This window comes from Filicampus tigris, chromosome 6, assembly GCF_054856515.1.
Source record: "Filicampus tigris isolate MCC_2025a chromosome 6, RoL_Ftig_1.0, whole genome shotgun sequence".
Taxonomy (NCBI): Eukaryota; Metazoa; Chordata; class Actinopteri; order Syngnathiformes; family Syngnathidae; genus Filicampus; species Filicampus tigris.
In genome coordinates this window covers 28,359,779-28,384,341 of record NC_141222.1, presented here as the reverse complement: position 1 = coordinate 28,384,341, position 24,563 = coordinate 28,359,779, and the positions used below count along the sequence as shown (strand labels likewise).

Below are 24,563 nucleotides of genomic sequence, written 5' to 3'. Positions count from 1 at the left end.
TCAAAACCCAAATGAAAAGGTTTCGGGTATCCCCTTTTGAATTGGAATGAAGCCGTTGTGTGGTGACAGCGCACAAGTATACAGAAGTCCATGGAGTTCCATTCCATCCCGTTTCAGGCACACTCCTTGTCCTCCTCCTCTCCTGGAAAGATGAACAAACAGGAGCTCCTCCCAGCATCCATTCAGGGAGGGAGGCAGCAATAGGGGGCCTGCTGGCTACTGGGCTGGGCTGGGCTGGGCTGGGGAGGGGAGGGGAGGGAAGGGGAGGGGAGGGGAGGGCGAGTCCAACAGGTGGCCCGTCGGTGAGTAATCGGGTCCAATCTGGGAAAAAGGGGACTCGCGGTGCCATGGTCAATCCCGGGAAGACCATGGATGTGTCCAGGAGCTGCCGGCTGCTCCTTCTGCTGCAAGCGCTTGTCGTTGCTTCCGCTCAGGTGATGCAAATTTCCACTTCTATCCAACGTCACAACTTTACGGAGCAATTACTGCTTGATGTGATCATTCTCAGCGCCAGAGCACGATGCTAAGTATGACCCCTTGATCTTGTCCTTTGCTTGAGACTTGGTGGAAGTAGCGAGGTTATTTTGTTCAAATTACACTGGAAAAAAATGGTGTGTTGAATTTTACTTCGTTAAGTCCAGATACATTTTTTTAAAGTAGACTATACATCCATCTAAAAAATGTATCTGGATCCAGATGGTTGACTTTGTGCAACCGCTTAAAGCATTTTTTTCAGTGTAACTAAACAATCGGCGGCTGTCTTTTCGCTGTGACGGCGACTTCTGTCTTGGTCTTGAGACACGGGTGAAGCAACATGCGTTTCATGCTGCACTTACTTTGTCACGTTACCAAACAATCAAGACGTCATGCCGTGTTGGGTGGCTTCGAGTGGGACAGTTGGCGCTTGAGAAATGATGAAGCGGCACGCGGCTCAGGCAATCCAATATTTATCGACGAGAGATAGACCGATATGTTTTTTTTCAGGGCCGATACCGATTATTAGTAGTGAAGGCAGCCGATAACCGATATTTGGAGCCGATGTAAATTTTTCGTAATAAAGAAAAATATTGGCATCAAAATCTTTAAAAAATAAAATAAAATAAATAAAAAATTGTAACTTTGCCCAAACGTCTTCAAGCATATGTTTATTGAACAATTCTTCAGATTTGCATAATGCCGATTTTTTGGGAGTATTATTATTACTATACATTTTTGACAATATACATCTTTGTTACCAAATTCGAACAAAAAGTTCAGGGAGCATCCAGGATCGTCAGCATGTCTTCAAAAGTGAAATGAAAATACTTAAAAAAATTGCTCCATATAGTTTTCGACAGTAAATGAAGCTCTCCAAAATTTCAAAATGACAGAAAATTTTACTTACACAGATCTTTGTTTTGATTCCAACACAGTTTTAAATTGATTTATTATCGGCCATCGGATATTTTAAAAAGGGCGATGCCGATCTTCATCAAAACGCAAAATATCGGCGCCGATAATCGGTCTACCCGCATGATCTACGCCACGTGAGTCAACAATTGCAAGTTTGTGTGACTGTGCGGCTGGCAAGACTGCAAAGTGTAGGTGAGACGGCAGCTGCTTTCTTGGTTTTGCGATCTCACGTTTGGAGATCCTTTTGTGCCAAGTCACTGCAAACAATTGCAGTACTGCATTCTGTGTGTTGGCTCTATACAACTTTGCCACTTCCTTCCAGGAAATACGCCATATGTTTGCCAGAAAAATTGCTGCCGTAAAAGTGGAACTTTCCAAATGCGGGACTGGACTTGTGGGAAAGGCTGACGCTTATTCGATTGACGCCGAGTTCCGACCTTCCAACCGAAGTGTTGTCAAACTGCCGTTGTTTACTTTGCAATGCTTGGTGCATTCTCCCGGGCATACATTTAAATCTTGAATGGTTTTAGCATATTTGACATGTTTGTGGTTTGAATAAATAGATGTAGAAATGAATTGAAACCGGCACCATCCACACACTTTGACGCGTGTGTATCAATTCGGTTGTGGCATCATGAAATGAATTTCAAAGTGTTGGAACTGAGGAGGTCCGTTCACGTGGCAAACTGCTGCTTTCTTCATTTGAAATGCTTTTGCAGTCCTTTAGTGTAGCCCCTCTTCAGGAGGTGAAATACATGCTCTACTGGGTTAAGGTCCGGTGACTGACTTTGCCAGTCCATGGACAATTTTCCGTTGGCTCGGTTCCACACCGAAGCCGCCTCGCTTGGCCCCCGGAGGTTCCGTTTTTCACGGCCGAGGCGTTACAATGGAAACGCTTTTCGGAACCGTCTCGGAAGCGCTTGAAAAGCGGGGCCGCGTCATGGCGGTCATCTGACTGGCCGACGGCCATGCAGCAAGGAACTCCGCCGCGCACGCCCGTTTCCTGCTTTGACGCGCGATTCAGCCCAAACAACCATATTTACCATTTCACATACACTAACCGATTCAACGGGGGAAGCCGAGCCAAGCATTTTTTTTCAAGAACATGTTCTCTGTAGGCCCACTATAGTTGAAACAAGGCATTCTGATGCCTTATATTGCGCTTTTGGAATACGAGTTAAGCGGCAAAATCCAGCCCTTTTTAGTCATCTGAGGGGGGCGGCCATGTTGTCACGTCTGTCGACTGAAAATGACATCACAGTTGTTTACGGCTCAGGTAACAACCAATCACGGCTGAATTATACATGTTCAAAAAAATGGAGATAAATGTTTTTCACATGACAGCGACGATACATATATATGTGCATTTGTATACACACAATTTGACTCACTAGATGTATGAATACAGTTCGTATGAATGTTATTGTGTTATTATTGAAAGGTCATAACGGTCCATGGACAGCGGTGTTCACACGACACCAATTCTTATGAAATATACTTGATATTATTTCTTGATTTTGATCCATGCATATATATATATGAACGTTGATGTCGCATTAGGAAATGTGCAAGTCATAGCGGCGCATTGACGGCGGCGTTCACACGTGGCACCAATCACTAATCCCGGCACACGACGACCGAGTGACCTCAGATCAGCCAAACAAAGGGCGTCTGTGTGGAACGTACATGTCCGATGATGACTGTCGAAATCACTTTTTTTTTTTTTTCCTTCCCTCTATTTGTTCTGCAGAGGGGCCCGGTGGGTCCAAGAGGGCCCCCGGGACCACCCGGAATTGCTGGCGTGCCCGGCGTGGACGGCATTGATGTGAGTTTTGTCGTCGTATTTGACGGTGATTCTTTGACAATGTTCCGCTGAGGAAACACGAGCATAGTGCATGCCAGAGAAAAGCTGCTTGGAACAGCATCAAAGCCTGTGATCCTTTCAAAGCCCTCAAACTTGTTTTCCTTATTTTACCCAAGTTCACAATCCTGTTTTGTGTGTGTGTGTGTGTGTGTGTTTTTTTTTTTGAGGTATGGAAAACAATGTCCTGAGACTTTTTGGCTGGGTCTACTCGTGACAGTTGATGTTGGTTAATCAAAACGGGGTTCAGGGGCCCAATATTTTAGTAACTCTGGAAGCAAGGGCCAAATTCCAAAATGGCCGCTTCAAATCAAAACGGCAGACCTCCTGTGTCTTTCTGGGCATGGCTTCTTCAGACTTTTTTTGTCTACCAAACTTCATGTTGCAAAGTGAAAGTGGTTTTGGGGTCCAACATTCTTATCTTTAACTTGAGTTGGCCGCAAGTGAGCCAAAAATGGCACTTTCCAAACAAAATGGCAGACTTCCTTTTTTTTGTGTGTCGACTCATGATGGACACATCCACCAAACTATGTGCTGCTAAGCCAAACTGGCTTCAGCGTGGGCAACATTAAATCAATCCAACAATCGTACATTTTTTACCACTATGAACAAGCCTCATCAAACGTTGATGTCATGCTACACCCACACACGTACACACGTTTTGATCGATTATCAAAATAATGGTTGGTTGCAGCCCTGGTAGCCTGCCTTCGAATGCTCCCTGGAAAAAGATCCAAATTTGTTTCAAGGAGCCAATTTGAGACAAAAAGTCTGATTTAACGTGAAGGTGTGTGGCTTCTTTGTGGGTCCGCTCATAAGAGGCACGCCTACCAAATTTCATGTTGCTTCATCAAACAGGCTCCAGGGCCCGAATTTTCAAATCAATTACAACCAGGCCATTTATTTTTTTTGTGTTCAGGGCGAGAGAGGGGTGGACTCCAAAGTGAACGGTGGACCAGTAAGTGAACACACACACACGCACGCACACACACACACACACACACACACACTAAAGTGTTGTACTACTTTTTTGCAGGGTCCTGCCGGGGACAACGGCAAACACGGAGCTCCTGGAGCTGCAGGACTTCCGGGAGCAGACGTAAGTGGAGCGACGACACAACATAAAAGACGAGACGAGGCGAGATAAGATGAGATACACTAATACTGTAGCAGTCCACATGCAGTTGAACGGTCGCGACGTGCCTCTGTAAATGACTGTCGACTGGTCGCGGGCGCGGCCGGCTGAGCCGAGCCCACAAACGTAAACCTCACATTGGCTTGGAAAAATGTATTACATTTATTTGCAATAGTGTTATTTATTTATTCACTTACTTACTTATCTCATTCGGTGATTTGTTAACTGATGCTTGTGAAGAACTAAGATAAATAATTTGTAATAATAATTACTAAAAATAAATATAGACATATAGCTTTTTCGATTATTTATTTACACATTTGAAAAATTACCATTAGTAAATTATTTTATTTGTTGCACGAATTTATCTGTCTCTTCCCCAAATTGCTTAATTAATATGCATTTATTCATCTGTATTTTGCATTTATTCTTCTCTCATTTTATAAACATTGTAAATAAAAATAACAAATAAAACAAATAAAAGCAAAAATAGGTGTTTGCATACACATTCATATTTTTAATAAATAATTGCTTCATTAACGGTCATGAAATTATAAACAATACACTTAAAATCGGCAATATATGTTTTTATTTATTTAATAAACTATTAGTTGTAATAATTTAATTTTTAATTAATTTTTAATTTCCCCTCAAATTGATTAACTGAAATATTGATGAATTTGTGTTTATTTTGTATTCATTTTTCTAATTAAACAATTAATGTATTGTTTTTTTCTAAAAGTAACATTTTACATACACATTCAACCTATTTTGATTAAATAATTGGTCAACAAATTAAAGTGAACTAATCTTGAAATGAAGCATGTGAAAAATGAACATGGATTATTTTATTATTAAAATTAATTTGTTGATTAATTGAACAATTTCACCCTTAAAATTGGTTACCGGTAATTTAAACAGATTAATTTTGTATTTATGCTTCTACTTACATAAATTAGTTCCAAACCAATCCAATCCATTTTATTTATATAGCACATTTAAAAAACAATGCTGTTACAAAGTGCTGCACATATGTTTGTGATATCACAACAATGAAGATATATAAAGAAACAAAATAAATACATCAAATGAAATTAAAACACACAGAGGACCACACAATTCACGCCGTGTTAAAAGCCAGAGAATAAAAGTGGGTCTTAAGACGAGACTTAAAACACTCGACTGAGGAGGCCGTTGGAATATGGAGGGGCAGAGCATTCCACAGTTTGTGGCCAACCACTGAAAAAGCCCCGTCCCCCCGGGTTTTAAGGTTCGTCTTCGTCTCCACCGGAAGGGACCGGGCCCCTGACCTCAAAGCGCGTGCTGGATCGTAAACCTTAATGAGGTCAGCAATATCAGGGTTATTCGAAATAATCAACAAAAACAATTGTAAAAAACAAAAAACAACAGTTTTATATTATTTCGGATAATAATTGGTACATTCATTGTAATTAAATTCACCGGAATAGCAGTTAAAAAACTAGCAGAAATTATTTGATTTTAAAAAGTTCAAAAGAAAAGATAACTTGCCTATTCTACACAGCACTTTCTCTTTTTTAAAAAAAATCTGTCCGATTTAAAGGGTAAGTGTACCCAAACATATTTTTTTCAAGAATATGTTCTATGCAAGTTGAAACAAGGCATTCTGATAAATATTGCGTTTGTGAAATAAGAGTTAATCCACCCATTTTAGCCATCTCGGGGGGGCGGCCATTTTGTCACTTCTGCCGCCTGAAAATGACATCACAACTGCTCAGGGCTCAGGTTAACGACCAATCGCGGCTCACCTGTTTTCTGATGCTGAGCCGTGATCGGTCGTTACCTGAGCAACTGTGATGTCATTTTCAGTCGACAGAGGTGACAAAATGGCCGCCCCCCGAGATGGCTAACAAGGGGTGCGTTTTGCCGCTTGACTCATATTCCACAAAGGGAATATTAATCAGAATGCCGTGTTTCAACTAGTGGGCCTGCTGGGAAGATATTCTTGAAAAAAATATGTTTGGGTTGACTTTTCTACTTTAAGAGACCAAATGTGAGCACCGCAGTTTTTCCAGGCTTGCACGAAGCCACGGGATAAGCAATCGAAAATGTATCGTGTGCCCCGGTGGCTTCCTGAAGGAAACAGGGCTCTTTTTGTGCAGAATGGCGGCGGGGGAGTGATGGGGCCGGGGGGTAGGGACGCTTTGGGGGTCGGAGCAGAATGGAGCCAGTGTGTCGTGCGCCAATGCGGCTCTGGTGGCTACGCTTCTGTTACCCGTCTACTAGGGCTGCTAGTGCAACATAAAACCAAGAGGGGGGGGAGGAGGAGGAATGGATGGAAGTCGACTTCATACCGGGATTTGGCAAACTTTTTCAGTCAAGCATCCCCTCATAATACTAAAAACAGTTGAACGTAACTACCACGTGTATCCCCAAATGCATTTTTGGGGGGGCGAGAAAAAAAATAGTAATTTCAGAATCTCGGAAAGAACAAGACAAAATACATATTTTGTCAGGATAAAAAGTCCTAATCTCGTGAGAGTAAAATTATGACAGTCAAAAAGACCACTATCAGTACAAGTACTCACTCTTGAGTACTCGCCATTACAGATACCATGAAGGTTTTTTTAGTTTTTTTTCCAATTACCGCAACGACAGATAACTGTGAATTCAGAGGAGACGCACATAACGATTCAAAGTGGCAGTGTAGCGCCCGCTACTGGTGAGGAGGACTTGCTTGACGCCAGATTTTTTTGCCTTAAGTATCAGCGGCTGGCGTGCGTCGGCAGCCTTTATGAGAGTACCAGAAACATTAAAATAAGGTCAGTATCGGTACTCGCTTATCCCTACTCAATAATATTACATGTTTTATTCTGGAAAAGCCACCTTTATTTCCTATTTAAAATAAAAGACAATATTCTAGCTCTTGCTAAAAATAAATAAATAAATGAATCGGACTTTATTCCTGTAATAATCTGTCTTTTGAATTAAAAACAAAAATATTTACAGTTAATTTCCAGCTAACTCGGGGCTAACTTAGACCCAAGTAGTTGTAACTTATCAGCTGTGGTTATCAGACGCTAACTGCTTGTTAACATATAGATAACTGAGGCTAACCTAGACTTGACAAACACTGTCAAATCCAATTAGTTATTATTACTTTAAAAAGCATGCGAACCGGTTGCACTTAAAAAAACCAAGTTCAGAAAACGAGTTCATTTTAATTGTACCGACTACAACCTTGTAGAGTACACTGTTTAAGCAATCAAAACAATCAAGTAGAGTGTACTTGATAACTTACTATTACTATTTTAATCTACTAAATGATTGCATGTTAAATGTACTCAGTTCTGTTCATAAATGGTAAACGGGCTGTCACTTGACGCACTTTTCTATCTTTGGTAGACAGAGCGTGCCTCATTTACCTACTGATAACGCACCATCAGGAGCAAGTGGTCACAATGGCCGGGGATCAGACCCACAACCTCCGGGTTGGGAAACGACCACTCTACCACTGAGCCATGCATGCCCATCCTTCATATAACATACTTATCTAAGTTTCACTAACTTATATTACTTCACTTGATGTTTACTTGGAAAGACAAACTGAATTGTTAAAACCATGCAAGGTCGTCTTCAGCAAGTGCTAAGTGGTTAGCAAAATTTTGCAGATGAAAAGGTGTTTAAGGGCCGCTAATTTCAATTTAACTGAGCATAATTTGGGTTTGGTAAAATTCTACATTATAATATAAGATGCTATTATAAGCTGCTATTTGCTAACATCTAGGGACTAACTTAGTCTCACTCAGCTCCAAATGTTATAGTTAGCAGATGCTAACTGGTCGCTATCTGTCATCGCAATTCCCTTCTTGTGCAGGGACCCGTGGGACCTCCCGGAGATCGAGGTTTAGTGGGCGTAAAAGGACCAAAAGTGAGTTGATTATGCATCAAATGTGGTCCACTTCAAACCGGGAAACATTCTTGTGCTTCACCGGCTGAATATTGGAAAAAAAGTCTCAGCGTGTGTGCATGATCTTGTCCCCAGGGGGATCCCGGACCACCAGGCCAAGCCGGCCAACCTGTAAGTACGCGCATTGCTGTTCATGTTTCTGTTTGTGAGTTTCTTTCTGTAAGTGAAGGATGTGTGGCCTCTTGCAGGGTATGGGACCAGACGGCTTGGATGTGAGTACCAGCAGAACTAAACATTTTTTTAAACTACAAAAAAAAAAGTACAGTTTTTAATTAAAAAAAAAAAAAATAGGACTTATTTAGATTTTTTTTTAAATGCAACATTCTCCAAAAAATACAATAGAAAATCTGGAAAAATGCAAAGTTTTTTGTCACAGAAAAAAAAAAAATCCTTATTCATTTTCAAGAAAAAAAATCACCCCAAAAATAAACTGCAAACCCTTAATATTCTCTTTGGGTGTAAAATCTCATCTCTATTCTTGCAAGTTTACCTATTGTTCAACTGGAAAACATGAGCTTTGTTCCTGTGGAAAGAATCAGACTTTTTTAAGAATCCTTAAGAACGTTTTTTAAGAATCGGAAAAACACATTTCTAAAGAAAGATTACTTTTTTTTCTGCTCCTCAAAAATAGGACATTTTTCTATTCCTGTAATGACTTTTTTTTGTTTTCAATACACATTTTTCCCTCCCAGAAATGTGACTTCTTAAATTTAAAAACATTTCTGAAAGATTTTTTTGGGGTGGGGGATCTTTTTTTCCCCCTTGAAACGGTATTTTATACAAATCACATGATCTTTTTCAGGAAAAACGTTTTACTCAAAAAGATTACTTTTTAGGAAAAAAAAACATACTTTTTAGCTCTGGAAACATCTCAACATCCTTGCAATTTAACAAAAAAACAATTTTTTTTAAATCCCTGAAAATAATGTATACCGTTTTCTTCACAAAAAGGCTTCCTTCTTGAAAGAGTTAACTCCCCCCCCAAAAAAGGTATTTTTTTCTCTTTAAAAAAAAAAAAGCCTCTTACTCTTATTTTCTTATTTTGTATGAATTGACCAGGGCATTCCGGGGACTGACGGCCTCCCGGGAGAAATGGGCAGAGCGGGCCCCCCTGTGAGTATCTACATGACACCTTGACCACCAGCTCCATATTGTTTAAATGACAGAATAATAATTAAAGCTGTGCGTTGGCGCAGGGAGCCAGAGGCAAAAGAGGCCAAGCGGGCGCCACAGGAGCCGTGGGACCTCGGGTAAATTCAACTCAGATGCTGCCAAAGTTTGTTTGCTGGTGCCAACACTTGACATGCAGTCATGCACCGAAATGTTTTTTCCAGGGTCCTCCGGGAGTTTATCAGGGCCAAGAACTGGTGAGTTTCACACCAGAACACCAGTTGAAAACATTCAGTCCAAGAAAAGTGCGATAAATGTTTATCATATGACATAATTGTCTGTTGTATAAATCATCAGATTTCGCTTGCCGCTTCTGATCGAAGCCTGGCATTTCCTTTCTGCCCCAGAGTGAAACCTTTAGACATACGTGACTGTTACTTGAAGCACTGAGTTGTATTTATTTCAATTGTTTGCCCTTGACTGTATTCCGCGAATAAGTGGAAGAAAATGGACGGATATATCCGGATTTGCAATTCGGATATCGGGATATAAAATTTGGTCCGTATCGCAAAGCTCATACTTTGGTGAAAAGAAGAACTATTGAACCCGATGCTAATTAGCTGCCAAGTTAGTTTTAACTGAGGCTGACTAGGGCCGAGTACACACAAAGACACTTTTTGTTGTTTTTGTTCCAATTTTGCCCCTTCCTGACCAAGGACGCCAAACGCCCGATGTGTCTTACCATCTCTCCAGAAAAACTGGGCGACCATCGACGCATACGCAAAAGTGTCTGCTCGTCTCTGTAGTTTGTGAGATCACGTGATTCTGCAACGGAGGACTGCATTCTAGAACGGTGGTTGAGCAGAATCTTTGAGTGCGTGCTGTTTTTGTTGAGAGCAGAGCTGGGCATTCGTCTATGCATGTTTTAGTCCGTCTAGGAGTCTGTGGGGACGGCATGGCTCAGTGGTAGAGCGGTCGTCTCTCAAACCAAAGGTTGTGGGTTTGATCCCCGGCCACTGCGACCATGTCCAAGTATCCTTGAGCAAGAAACGGAACCCGCAGTTGCTACTGATGCTGCGTCATCAGTAGGTAAATGAGGTACAGTGTGAAGCGCTTTGAGTACGGACGCTAGCAAAGCCCGATACAAGTGACAGCCCGTTTACCATTTGACCATTTACAGCCCATGAGTTCCCGTCTATAGTCGGACCCAACCGGTCGGTTCGAGTCCCCCAAACAGCATCGAGAACAGATTTTACCGGTACCACGTCACATGCAGGTATCCCACTCATGACACGCAGCCAAACCAATAAAAAAATACGACAGTGCCGTATACCTTTCGGTGCCCCATTTTGTTTTTATTTCACCGATCGCCACGCTGTGCGCGTGTCTGTTGTTTTTATTTGATATTTTTTCATTATTTGGCGTAATGTCTGCTTGTGCGACGCCTGCGTGTGACATGAAATGGATGTTCTCGACGCCAATTAGCTGTGGCCACGAGTGACGGACTGGGACTAAGTGGGTCGGCCGGAAATACCGCCCAGAAGTTGTAGACGAATAGACGAAGCCCAGCTCTGGTTGAGATTATTAGAGCAGACCACACACTATACAACCAAAAGTATTCAATGTCCAATTTTCTGCCTTTATGAACAGTCTTTATGAACGATGCTGTTCACTTACAGTTAACAGAAGCGAACCTAGCCTGAACAAAATCATAAGATGCTAACTAGCCACGAAATGAACGTTAACTGAGGCTAACTGTCTGAGCAGGATTACAGTATGCAGGCGTAGGATGCAAAGCGTACAGTAGACAAAGGCTGTGTCCACATTCAAAGGCTGGGTCCTCAGAAGGCCGCATTTTCGGCCGCATGACGTCACCTCCGGCGCGACTCAAACGCACGTGGTTTACAAATTTTAAAAAAGGCAATTCGCAGGCTGGGTCCTTCGACGCATTCAAAGGTTCCCCCTCATGTAGCCTCCATGGACCGCATAAACCATGGCAAATTTGGACAGGCTTAATATGCATTTGGAAACCACTTGTAGTCGAGTCACGTCGGAAGTTATGTCATGGGGCCAAAAATGCGCACTTTGGAGAACCCAGCCTGTGAATTTGGACACAGCCAAAGTATATGACACACCAGTGAAAACAAAAGTATACGGTTACAAGATGCTAAGCCTCTTAGATGCTAGCCAGCAGTTAACTCATTTTACTATCAGACGCTAACCGGCTACTGACTTGTTGTTGTTGTTCTAGTGCCCTAGTGCTTGTCCAGCCGGGCTGTCAGGACACTCTGGACTGCCTGGCATGAAAGTACGTTTACATCTTCTACGGGGGAACCCCCCAACCCCCCGCCCCCGCTAAAAAAACATGACTGTTCTCTTTGGTCCAAGTAGTCATTTTCTGCGTGCAGGGTCACAAGGGTGTGAAGGGTGAGTCCGGAGAGCCTGGTCGACAAGGGCACAAGGTGATGTCCCCGTACTTTATCTTTCCGTAAAACCCCACGCAACCAATGAAGATTACCCTTTGTTTGCTTTCATAATAATTCTCATAACAGTCAGTACAAATCAAATTCTATAGTAGTTTTCTGAATGGTCAAAGATGCTTTCAGGGAGAGGAGGGCGAACAAGGACCACAGGGAGACGTTGGATCTCAAGGACTTCCGGTAAGAGACCTCCATCTCCGGACTGACCGCCAGTCAGACAGTCTATACCAGACATGTCCAACTCCGATCCTCAAGGGCCGCTTTCCTGCCTCTTTTCCATCAGCGCCTGCTGCAACACATCTGATTTAAATGATCAGCTCATCAGCAAGCTCTGAAGAAGCTTGATAACGATCATGATCTTTTGAGTCAGGTGTGTTACAGCAAGGATAGATGGAAAACAGATAGGACACCGGCCCTTGAGGACTGAGTTTGGACACCCAAGGGACACTATATTGTATCGATCTCACTTAATAAGTCAACGGGTGAAACACCACCATCCGGTGTACTAAAACATTCTACCCTAAATTGTTTTTTAAATCCACATATGTCGATGGTGAACATGATACCCGTTAGCCTAACCGCTTGTATACAAATATTCCTCCTCCTTATCGAAACATTTGCCTGTAAAACCAATTAACATGTATGAAAATGAACATTTGGGAATAATCGTGTCAGTGAATATTGTGCCTGACGTCTCGCTGTCACAATGAGAACATCAGGCGCTAATTAGCCTAGCTGCAGGCCACAAAATCAAACCATCTTCTTATTCATATATAAACATGAAATGGTGATTTAGTTTTAATGGAATACATTCATGACTAATAAAGTGATATTCATGAATGTTAGGCATTTAGTCATAAAATAACTGAGGCCTTAGGCTACGGTTAAAAGATGCTAACTAGCTGGTAACTTAGTGAGGCCAACTTATGGCCTTATCAGACTACACAACTTTTTTGTCGTTCACGTTGGTCGCGCTTACAAGATAATATCGTTCTGTGTCTTGGACCGGATGAGACGTCACACAACAAGTCCGTCACCGACTCGACCCCGCCCAATCGTTGCGTGCTTCTGTCAAGATTCTGTCCATCGGCGCAGGTCCGTCGGGGAGGCGGGAAAAGCAGCAGTGTAGTCATGTCGACAAAGGCATTATGTGCATGTACGCTTGTTCTCCATTCTGAAAAGGAAAAAAAAAAAGAAAATATGGACCTGTTCCTGTTCCTGGATGGTGGGGAGATGGAATTATGGACTGTCTATTCTTCGAAAGAACTGAAAGGGAAAGTCAACGCAAACGTATTTCTTTCAAGAATATGTTCTATGCAAGCCCACTAGTTTAAGCAAGGCTTTCTGATAAATATTGCGTTTGTGGAATAAGTGTTAATCCACTCGTTTTTAGCTATCGGTGGGTCGGCCATTCTGTCTTCTGTCGACTGAAAATGACATCACAACTGCTCACAATCACCAATCACTGCTCGGATTCAGAAAAAGAGTTCAGCCATGATTGGTCGTTATCTGAGTAACTGTGACGTCATTTTCAGTCGACAGAAGACAAAATGGCCGTCCCCAGAGATGGCTAAAAACGAGTGCATTTTGCTGCTTAACTCGTATTCCACAAACGCAAAATGAATCAGAATGCCATGTTTCAACTAGTGCGCCTGCTGGCAACGTATTCTTGAAAAAAAGATGTTTGGCTTGACCTCCGCTTTCAGGAAATTCAGAAAACAGGCTCTGACGCCCTAACCCGACTCTGAACGTGTTGTGTTCGGAGAGGCAGGGCGCGCTCCCCTCCCATTCATTTCCAAACACACCACGTGCTGTAAACCAATCAGGAACTCATGCTTGAACTCTTTCCAACTGAGGTTCACTTCTGAGGAAATGTGAATCAGATGCGAAATTTGCAGTCACAGAGGCTATAAAATGCTAACAAGTTGCAAACTTGGCTTACCGAGGGTAACTTAGTCTTAGCGAATTTACATCTAGAAGATGCCAACTTACTGCGAACTCGGCACTAACTGTGGCCAACATAGTCCTACCAAAATTATTTTGCCATGAACTGTTAAAATACTAACATGTATGTATAACATTATTCAAGGTCAGAACAACTGCACGGAAATGACTTATTCGTATTTGGTATTAGCTAAGGCATGTAAACGTGCTCCTTCCAGGGTCCAGCCGGAGCCAAGGGCCTGGCGGGAATCCTGGGCTCCAAAGGTGAAAGGGTAAGACGCTCAATCTCCAGTAGACTTGGAGACTTTGTCCCACTTGTGACCAACACGTCGCCAAACAGGGACCTCGAGGGAAGTTGGGGGACATGGGACCTCAAGGCCAACAGGGAGCGCCGGTGAGTTACACCGTTCCATTTTTTTTTTCATCCTCATGAGATAGGGAGCCTCAGACATGACGTGGGACAAAAACAAAAATACTATGACAACAAAAAAACACTCATTTGTGGCCATGAAGGTAGGTATGCTGTGCGCACAAAATAGAAACCAGTAATATTATTCCTGGAGAGTTGAATAAGCAAGTGAAGCTTGTCTAGAAACGATAAGGTAGACGACATCACGTATTGCAGTTTGTCTGCACAATTTGTCTGCAGATGTGCTCAAAATTTTAATTCGTATTTTGTGGCCAAAAATGTGGATTTTGGGCGCACGTTACTCATATATTGAAGCCCATATTTAAATGTTTTAAAATCGAAATTATTTTCTTGCACACGCTTTGTCTATGGTGTGACCAAAACTTTATTCTCCCCACAAAATGTCCTATTAAGCCCACAAAATGTATATTTCATGGCCAAACATATTTTTATATTCAATGTTTTTGCGACAAACTTTTATTCTGCGGCCACAATTTTTTTTTTATTTTGTGCACATCATATCTATAATGTGCACAACATTTTTTTTATGTCACAACATGATATTAAACCCCCAAATTAGAAAAAAAAAAAGGAAAAAAAATTCTCTGTTCCACAAGCATGCTAACAAATCTCCCCCCTCCAAAAAAACCAATTTAGGGGGACTACGGCCAAAGAGGAGCCATCGGGGAGACCGGACCCAGGGGGGTGCAGGTCAGAACTTTGTGTCCGGTAGTTGAATGTGCACCACCACGGTTATGGTTGTCTTGAATGTGGTCTTGGTGCCTCTGCAGGGTGATCGAGGGCCTTCCGGAGTCAGAGGACCACCGGGACCAAAGGGAGAAGCTGTGAGTACTAGTTTCCAACTTAGCGTTGACCGTTGACAAAGGCTAACCTAGTCTGAGCAAAATTATTTGGTTCTAAAATGCCAACTTGATGCTAACTTAGCATCACTTGATGCTAACTTACAGTTAACTGAGCCTAAATTAGTTTTAGCAAAATTATTTGCCTACAAAATGCGAACTAGTGGCTAAGGCTAATTTACCGCCAACTACAAAAGCAGAAATTTACAGTTTGCTGAGGGTAACTTGGTCTTAGCGTAGAGGGCTCACAATGGCTATGGAGAGACCATGCCAACTGGCAGCTACCTCATACAGTGATTGAATGCTAATTTCCTGCCAATTGGTTGCTTTCACAGGGCCTTCCTGGTCCAGATGGTCGGGAAGGAATCCCCGGACTTCCTGCTTCAAAGGTGACTATTGACTTCGTGGTTTGGGTACCGTCAGACCCAAGGGGACCGTTGCTTATGATCAAGATTCTGTGCTTCTTTAGGGTCTTCTCGGAAAGAACGGAGCTCCGGGTGATGCTGGACTACAAGGTCTTCCCGTAAGTATGACTGGAACGCAAGTAATGGAGAAGCAACAAACTACAAATACATTGTTACTCTACTTTAGTAGATTTTTTTTCCCGGTTATTCCTTACTTGAGTACAGTTGTACCTTGATTGAAGTTTTTTTTTTACAAGCTGTCATTTGGGTGTTTTTTTTTGCCCTGTGCTGCGATAAAAAAAAAAAAAAAAAAAAACAGAAATTCAACTTCATGTGGATTCATCGCAGTAAACAGTGCACAAGTATCTGCTGTGTTTTGTTCATTTTCATGATTCAGCTGGAAACATCTCATTCTGAATGCGTCCGAAGTTTAGGAGACAAAGATAAGAGTTTAAACCTATATCTACACTGTTATGTCATAAAACTGACCAGGAAAACGATTATTACCATAGAGCAGCAGATTCATCGATACAAAGTTAGCAGGATAAGCACAGTAAGCAATACACGAATATGTTTCATTTCGAGGTCATTTGCATTGACGCAAAGGCATAGGACGTTTAAAGCTGCAGTTCCCATGTCAACCTCTTGGGGCCAGTCTTTGTCCAGGACTGCCAATGTTCGTCGGGGTCTGGCCCCCCTGCTGGGTGAATGTGAGAGGAACCCTCCGACTCCAGAAAGTCTCTTTCAAGGCAGTTCGAATCCACAAAACCTGTAGAAGTAGTCCAGGTGACCAAGTGTCTGTCCTGTCTGGAATTTCTTTCTTTTTCAGTCCTAGCATGTCTTTGTCAAGTCAAATGGCAGGGATTCCCTGGCCATTCAATTGTTTTGAAGTGAGGCTAGAGCAGACTTGGTGGCAGTCCTGGCAGAATCTCGTGTCTAGCCCTGGAGACGTGGTCCGCATGGAGGCAGATTCATTACACTGGCTATGCTAATAGTAACTACCGGAAGACTTCATATTGCCAGTTGAACTACTTAATGGACGCCAGAAAGATCGACGCACGACCGTGGAGCTTTCCTGCGAGATGATGCCGTTAGATTGATGCCACGTTGACGGCAGACGTCGTAATGTCAAATACCGCAAATACAAAATTGTTTCGCGTGCACGTAATGTGAAATACCGTGTAGAAAAGCATGTTTTGTGCATTCAAAAATGCGTTTTGCGTAGGGGTGAGTATTGGCAAGGTTGTTGCAATACAATACGTATCACGATACTTGGGCCACGATACGATATTATCACGATATTGCGATATCACAATATTGTGATGTTCTACCCAGTTAATATCACAATGACATGTAGAGAAGAGAAATGAAGTTGCTGTATATGTTAATCAGAAGATATAGCTCAGAGGACAAATTGAGTCAAAACTATTTGCTTCAAAAACATGCGATTCATTATTTGTGTTTTTCCACATTTTCTCTGAAAAAAAAAAAAAAAAAGAAAATGGCGTGTTACACACATTTAGTGACACAATATTGTGTATGTTGTATCAATTGCCAGAAAGACCGAGACATGGCCGTGGAGCCTTTTCTGCGAGATTGCGGAAGGCCTAATCTGTCCAAAATGGTTTCTACTCTTATACCGTCTTGGCGGGCGCTTTACTGCCTAGCCCATGTGACTATGTGCGACTCTACGCCCTTAACTGATTCAGGAGGAAAGGTCACTGCAGCACAAGGGCTGAGTTGAATTATTAAGAGGCCTAATCTAACAAAACAACTGATTATCAAAATTGTCACTGATTTGATTTGGTCATTGATCGCTTGTTGATGAACTGAATAATTGTTGCACCTCTAAGACTTTTGTTTTTGCTCTTCATTGTAGGGGGTTCCAGGTTCTTATGGCCAAAAGGGAGTTAGTGGTACAAAGGTATCAAAGCACCATTGGTCACAACATGATAGCTCGAAATTGGTCACACCCTTCCTTCTATTTTTTTTTTTTTTTTTTTTTTTTTGCTGCCAGGGCGTGTCAGGCGATCCGGGCGTCGCGGGACTGATGGGGTCTCCGGGAAAGCAAGTATGGAAGTCTGGAAAATGTACCTGGTGAAGTGGGCTGAACTCTGACTCGCCAGGGTTTCATTCCAGGGCGAGCGCGGCGACCAGGGCGAAGTGGGACCCGTCGGACCCCGAGGGGGACCGGTGAGTGGTCACCGCTAAATGCGGCGAGGTGAGGGCACACTCGGCCCGACAATCCCGAATTGACTAATGTTGTTTGACGGCAGGGTGAACGAGGGGAAAGAGGACCGGGCGGACCGGTGGGCGCACCTGGAGGACGGGTGAGATCGCTCAACATCTGCTAGCTAAGGATACATGTAGTCGCTAACTCACAGTTAGCCAGTGACTAACGGTTAGATCAGATGCTACCACTGAGGAGGACAAAAAAATCCAACCCCAAAATTGAGATTTGACATTAAATTCAACATCAAGTTTTATTTCATCACAAAAAAAAAGCTACTAATCTTAGGAGAAGTTAGACTCCTATTTTCTTTTGACACAAAAATCTTTCAGATAAAAAGATTTTGGGGGGGCATAAAAAGTCTGATTTCCTTTTGAAAAAGATAGGTGTAGTCTTTTAAAAATGAAATGCTTAAAAAGTAATAACCTACCGGTAAATAAATGTTTCGCTATTAATGAACTTAAACAGATTCTGACTGTTCAGGAGAAAACTTCAAAGTGTTACTGTTTCTTGAAAAAGAGACCCAAACTATGCTGATTCTCCAAATGCTTCAAGTACAGCTTGAGATGTGCGTGCACCTTTTTAGGTGTTCAGCTCAAAATGACAGGTGAAATGGTCACTTTTGTGAGAACAATGGACCCATTTTGTTCACAAAAAGGTTTTTTTTTTTTTTTTTTTTGCAAGAAAAAGTTCTCTTTATGTAAGAAAAAAACATTGTGGAGCAATTTTATGAAAATAGTCTCATTTTGAAAATTCCAAGACAAAAACTTGTTTTGTTGCAAGAACAATTCCAACGTTTTCCAAGAAAAAGCCCTATTTTGTTCACCTAAAAATAGCTAGAAGAATAAAGTCGCAATTTTTTTCCTAAGACAAAAAGGCCTTTTTGTTTTGGGAAAAAAAGTAGTCATCTTGTATTTTGGCTGGAGTTGTACTTTTTCAAGTAAAAACATATTCCTTTTCTTTTCAAGACAAAGTTATTTGTTTTTTTGTTTGTTTAAAAAAAAAAAAAAAAAAACTCACATATTTTGCAAGTAAACATTTTAGGAGAACGAGAAAGAGCTCCGTGTGCCCACGAATGCTCTCAAGCAATCAGACACTGAAGGCTTGCCTTCTCCACACAGCAACGGTCGGTTGATCTGCTTGTGGGGGCTGTTTTTTTGTTTTTTTTTCGCTTTCTGAATTTCCTGCTTGCCGTGCTCACAGCGGCGCCTTCTGTGCGACTTTTTGAAATGCGTTGTGACAGGGAAGCAAAGGGGAAGTGGGCCTCCCCGGACTCCCTGGACCGGCCGGCTATCGAGGCCAGAAGGGCGACAGGGTAAGTGTGTGCATGACGTATTATCTACGCAGGCGGTGATTGTAGTTGGGTTTTTCATTGCCGTTTGTTTCCCACACTCCAGGGTCCCGTGGGTCCCGATGGTCCAAAAGGAGAGCAGGTGCCTTTTATCCTCATCCTCCAAACTCACATTTCATATTGTCTTAGCGGGATAACCAAACGTGTGTGTCATCCACTCCACAGGGTCCTCCGGGTGCCGAGGGCACGCCGGGATATCGAGGAGATCTGGTGAGCGACCGCCCGGCTGCAAGCTGCCTCGCCGTCTTCGGACCCGCTCCTCATTCTACGCCTTCTTCGCCTTGCTCATCTCGTGTCTTTTCTTGCAGGGCGATCAAGGCGAGCCCGGCGAGAGAGGGGCGGTATGTTGGCGCAGAAGCAAACTTTTTTTACCTATGTAATTTCGTTTACAAAAAAAAAAAGAGAGTTGCTGCCTTTCACAGATCTTTTCTTTTTTTTTAAACAAGATAGTTTTTACAATAAAAGATAAAGATGCCTCTTTCGAGACATGTGAAAGGACTCTAAATAAGTCTTAAATTGTTTTATTTTGCATCTAGAAAAAGTAGTTATCACACAAGAAGTTATTTTGAAATAAAAAAATCCAGAAACAGCATTTTTTGATAAAGTCATAAAAAGTATTTTATCCTCATATTCTTTTCCAAGTAAGTCTTACTAAAATATATTAAAGATATAACTAGTATTTTTTTTAATAGCGTAAAGAATGTAAAGTTGTATCCTAGATTTTCATTTCTTCGAAATAAACATTTTGATCAAGAAAAAACCTATTAAAAACACATTTGAAAAATAAGTTTAAAGTCAATAAAAAGTAATTTTACTAGACAATTTCTACTCTTTCGTTGACTATAATCAAATTATATTTTTGGGGATAAAACTTTTAAATGTATGTTTCGGGGGAAATGGTCGTAAACTTAGTATTTTCAAAATTTTCAAAGTTATTTTTTAATCATATATATATATATATATATATATATATATATATATATATATATATATATATACATATATATATATATATATATATATATATATATATATATGTGTGAACAACCTTCCGTTCGGAAACTCAGAACGTTGTTCAAATGTGCCGTTCAGTTAGTCCAAGTGGAGCCCGTTAAGCGGATAGTAAACAGCTGTGTTCCCAAGTTGTCAGCAGAAAGCGCTCAGCCACCGACAGCGCCACCAAACATCGGCAAATCAAATATTCAAGTTTGTCTCAAAAAACAGCTTACCTTAACTAGAATCCCGCGTTGCGTTTCATCCCAAGGTCCCTGTTGATGTTATTGTGCAAAGCCAAAGTTGCGGCGTCTACCGCCGGTGGTGACAGGGCTGCTTCTTCTTCGTCGTCTTAATAGAAGACGACAACGAAGAAGTCATGAGACATTTTCGCTTTGTACAACACAAATGACCATTTAAAAGTGCATTCATTCACCGGGATCATACCTTTGGCTAAAATGCACCGCGGAATTCTAGTTAAACTAAACCAATTTGAGGACAAAAATAGCAAACTTTAAGGTAGTTATTAGCGAACGTTCTGTGATAATCGTCCGCTGCCGCGGTTGAAGCTTTGGTTCCTCTCACAGCATGCGGCTTGGGATTTACTCTTCATTTTGCTTTTTAAAGTTACATTTGTTGCATAACCAGTATTTAGTAGGGTGGAGACTTTATCGGGGGGTTCACGACGGCGTCCCATGAATAAAACTTTAAAAAAATATATCGTATGAAATAAAAAATAATTATGATAAATTCAATCTCTACTTTGCGGTTTTCATCTTTCGCGGGGGGGTTCTGGTCCCCATTAACCGCAACAAACGAGGGATGACTGTAATTCATTTATTCCCCACTGAAAGTCTTTGGTAAATGATGTGGTCAAATGAGTTGTTTCTGTCCCCCCAAAAAATCCAGAAGAAACTTTCATAGTCATATCGTGACAAAAAAAAAAAAAGTTTCTGTTTCAAATGTATACTTTTCTAACCCCAAAAAACATACAATTATTTAATGAATATTCTATTTTATATTTAGAAATTTTAAAAGAAGTCTTCTTAAAAATCTTTACAGAACAATCCTGTTTTTTTTTTGTTTTAGGAAATGGTGACATGATAAAAGTCCTATTTTTTGGAGGACATATTTATTTTGTTTTATGCATGCAGACAGGCCCGCCGGGCGAGACGGGAAACAAAGGACCGGAAGGCGGGCGAGGGCAGCAGGGGAAGGAGGGCGAGCCGGGCCAAGCGGGACCACGAGGCATGCAGGGTGACATGGGCGTGCCGGGGTTGCCCGGTGCGCAGGGACCCGCGGTGAGACGACATCCGAAGTTGCACCCTTTTGGATTTTTCCAAGACATAAAGATTTTACTTTTCAGACAACAAAAGGGGTTTTTTTCCCCAAGAAAAAAAATCTTTTTTAAAGAAATTTTTTTTGACGTTTTCATTCATCGGTCTATTTTTTAAAGTTGAAATCAAGGCAAACTTTTTTTTTCAAGAATATGTTCTATGCAAGCCCACTAGTTCAAACAAGGCATTTTGATAAATATTGTGTTTGTGGAGTAAGAGTTAATCCAGCTATTTTTAGCCCATCTCTGGGGGCGGCTATTTTGTCACTTCTGTCGACTGAAAATGACATCAACTACCCAGGGCTCAGGTAATGACAAATCGCGGCTCGCCTGTTCTCTGAAGCTGAGCCGTGATTGTGATGTCATTTTCAGTCGACAGAAGTGACAAAATGGCCGCCCCAGAGATGGCTAAAAATGGCTGGATTAACTCCTAGATTCCACAAACGCAATATTCATCAGAAGGCCTTGTTTCAATTAGTGGGCCTGTTGGGAACATATTCTTGAAAAAAAAAATGTTTAGGTTGATTTCCACTTTAAGAAACATTTTTTTTCAAGAATAAAATTTGTTGAAACGAATTATTTAGTCAATATTTTTCCCAACAAAGTTTTGTTTTTGTTTTAAGGGGAAGTCAAGTAAAAAGAAATCTTGAGCATAATATTTTCAATGCGCCCCCACTAGTCTATAAACACAGCATGCTGATTAATCTTGCATTTGTTGAATATGAAGGAAGTAGCAAAATCCATCCATTTTGATCCATCTCAAGGGTGCGGCCATTTTGCCAGTTGCTGTCAACTGAAAATGACATGACAGTTCCTCAGTTTGCAAACGTCACATGACTAAACTCAATAAAACAGGTGAGCCGTGATTGGTCGTCACCTGAGCCCTGAGATGTCATTTTCAGTTGACAGCAAGCGGCAAAATGGCCGCCCTCTGAGAGGCATCAAAATGACTGGATTTTGCTGCTCCATTCATATTCCACAAACACAATATTAATCAGCATTGTGGTTGGATTAGTGGGGACGCGAAGAACATACCAATGGAAAGAACATTTTTGACTTGATTTCCTCTTTAAAGAACGGATAAAAAGTAGGACTTGGACGAGAGATTAAAAATCTATTCCGACTGATTGGGACAATGGAGCAAATAATTTGTGCTTGTGTTCACACAGGGCAAATCACCGACAGATACGCACATCAAACAGGTCTGCATGAGAGTCATGCAGGGTGAGTCGTCACCGTCGTCGTCGTCGTCGTCGTCGTCATCTTGGTGGTCCTAACGAACATCTCGGTGCCGGTTCACAGAGCAGCTGGCCCAGCTGGCGGCCAGCCTGAGCAGACCCGAGTCGGGCGTCTCAGGGCTGCCCGGCCCCCCGGGCCCGCCCGGCCCCCCGGGCCCGGGCGGTGAGAACGGTTTCCCTGGTCACACCGGGTCCCGAGGACTTCCCGGTCTCAAGGGACCGCCCGGGCTGCTGGGCCGCAAAGGACCCAAAGGTGGGAGCGCCCAGCTACGCCTCGCAAATCACACGTGTGCAAGGAACAAATAACAACTAAATGTTGGAAAATGTATACGTTTACTACAGAGAGAGAGAGAGAGAGAGAGAGAGAGGGAGAGAGAAATAAATATATATACCGGTACACACATATATAAATGCGAGTCTCTCGCTCCCGGTGGTGGTGATTTCATGAATAGATTTGGGGTTTCAAAATAAAAACTTTTTCCTTCAATGGGCACCAATTTTTTTAAAGCGGTATTTTCAGGAAGAAAACTTTTTGAGGGCAATAAAGTTTGAATTTTTTCTTCACTTACTGTTTCAATAAAAATATGACCTGTTATTTTTTTGTCCTGACAAACAAAATAGCTATTCTCGTAAAATTATTTATGGTAGAATTTTTAATTCTAAATGTCTTTTCAAGACTAATACGGTATTTCAAAAGTCTCATGTTCTCATGAGAATAGTTATTTTGAAGGTTATTCTTTTTAAGGGATTTTTTTTTATCTCACCATGAAGGGGAAAAAAGCTTTTGAATGTACTGCTATATTCGAATGAGAATTATAAGTTGTTTTTATGCAAAGATTTGTAATCTTTCAAGAAGCAACTTTTTTTTGTGTGTTAAACATCCTGAATAATTGCGTGTCCACGACCCACCATTGGAGAATGCCCATTTATGTGACTCAAGTGTGGAAATATTTAGAATTGCGTAAGATGTAGTGCAACAAAATAATATTATATACATTCATATACATATTTATCTGTCTTTGTCCACAGGAGACCAAGGCGACAGGGGAGACCGAGGCCCCACTGCCCGTGGCCCCAAAGGAGCTGCAGGTGCTCCTGGTCTGCCAGGTAACCACCACTTGAGCACAGCAAATAGCAATCACAACAATAGGGCAAGGCAATTAATCGATATTTAATCGTCATTTCAATTTTGACTTCTCACTACAAGCATTATAATTGAGGAAAAATGAATATTTTCATATAAATATCCGCCCAACCTCCGCAGGTCAGCCAGGCCGGTCGGCGTATGGTAGCGACGGGCGCGACGGCTCCCGGGGGCCTCGCGGGACTCCCGGAATTCCGGGAGTTCCCGGCCCCCCGGGTCCCTCGGGTCCCGCCGGATACTGCGAGTCGTCGCAATGCGTCCTTCCGGCCATGGCGGCGCCTGTGGCGGGGGCCAAAGACTCCGCCGTCAAGGGCCCCGCTGACATGTGAGCGGGCAGCAGGAAGTGGAGCGCCACCTCCAGGCCAGCCGCAGAAAAGCACCAGAAGAAAAAGTGGTCTTTTGTGTACGCTTGTAAATGTGTCAATACAGTCCATTCTCGTCTTTAGTCCAAAAATGCTTCACTGCTTTTATTTATTCCAGCGACATTCCACAGGAAATAAAAGACATTTTGATAAACGCTGACATCTTTTCTTCCTCCACAAAAGAAAGGAAAAAAGGTGGAAATAGTCATAAACGGACAAGAGGTATTTTTATTTTCAAAAATAATTTGGATATTTAAAGCGGAAGTCAACCCAAACATTTTTTTTTTTTCAAGAATATGTTCCATGCCAGCCCACGAGTTGAAACAAGGCACTCGGATAAATATTGCATTTGTGGAGTAAGAGTT

At 41.9% G+C, this 24,563-nt stretch overlaps 1 protein-coding gene across 1 annotated transcript; it reads left to right on the top strand.

Moving 5' to 3' along the window:
- The first annotated feature begins 292 nt into the window (after positions 1–292).
- Positions 293–24,352, top strand: col9a1a (collagen, type IX, alpha 1a). The gene is made up of 32 exons (XM_086034357.1): positions 293–434; positions 3,143–3,217; positions 4,173–4,211; positions 4,290–4,352; positions 8,245–8,298; positions 8,413–8,448; positions 8,526–8,549; positions 9,397–9,450; positions 9,534–9,587; positions 9,672–9,704; positions 11,699–11,755; positions 11,856–11,909; positions 12,054–12,107; positions 14,090–14,143; positions 14,212–14,265; positions 14,938–14,991; positions 15,072–15,125; positions 15,476–15,529; positions 15,610–15,663; positions 17,424–17,468; positions 17,562–17,615; positions 17,684–17,737; positions 17,821–17,874; positions 19,018–19,089; positions 19,172–19,207; positions 19,291–19,335; positions 19,434–19,466; positions 21,273–21,419; positions 22,624–22,678; positions 22,757–22,945; positions 23,722–23,799; positions 23,957–24,352. Exons 1-32 carry the CDS (start codon positions 348–350, stop codon positions 24,163–24,165), a joined length of 2,079 nt encoding a protein of 692 aa, XP_085890483.1. The 5' UTR covers positions 293–347; the 3' UTR covers positions 24,166–24,352.
- The last annotated feature ends 211 nt before the right edge of the window (positions 24,353–24,563 follow it).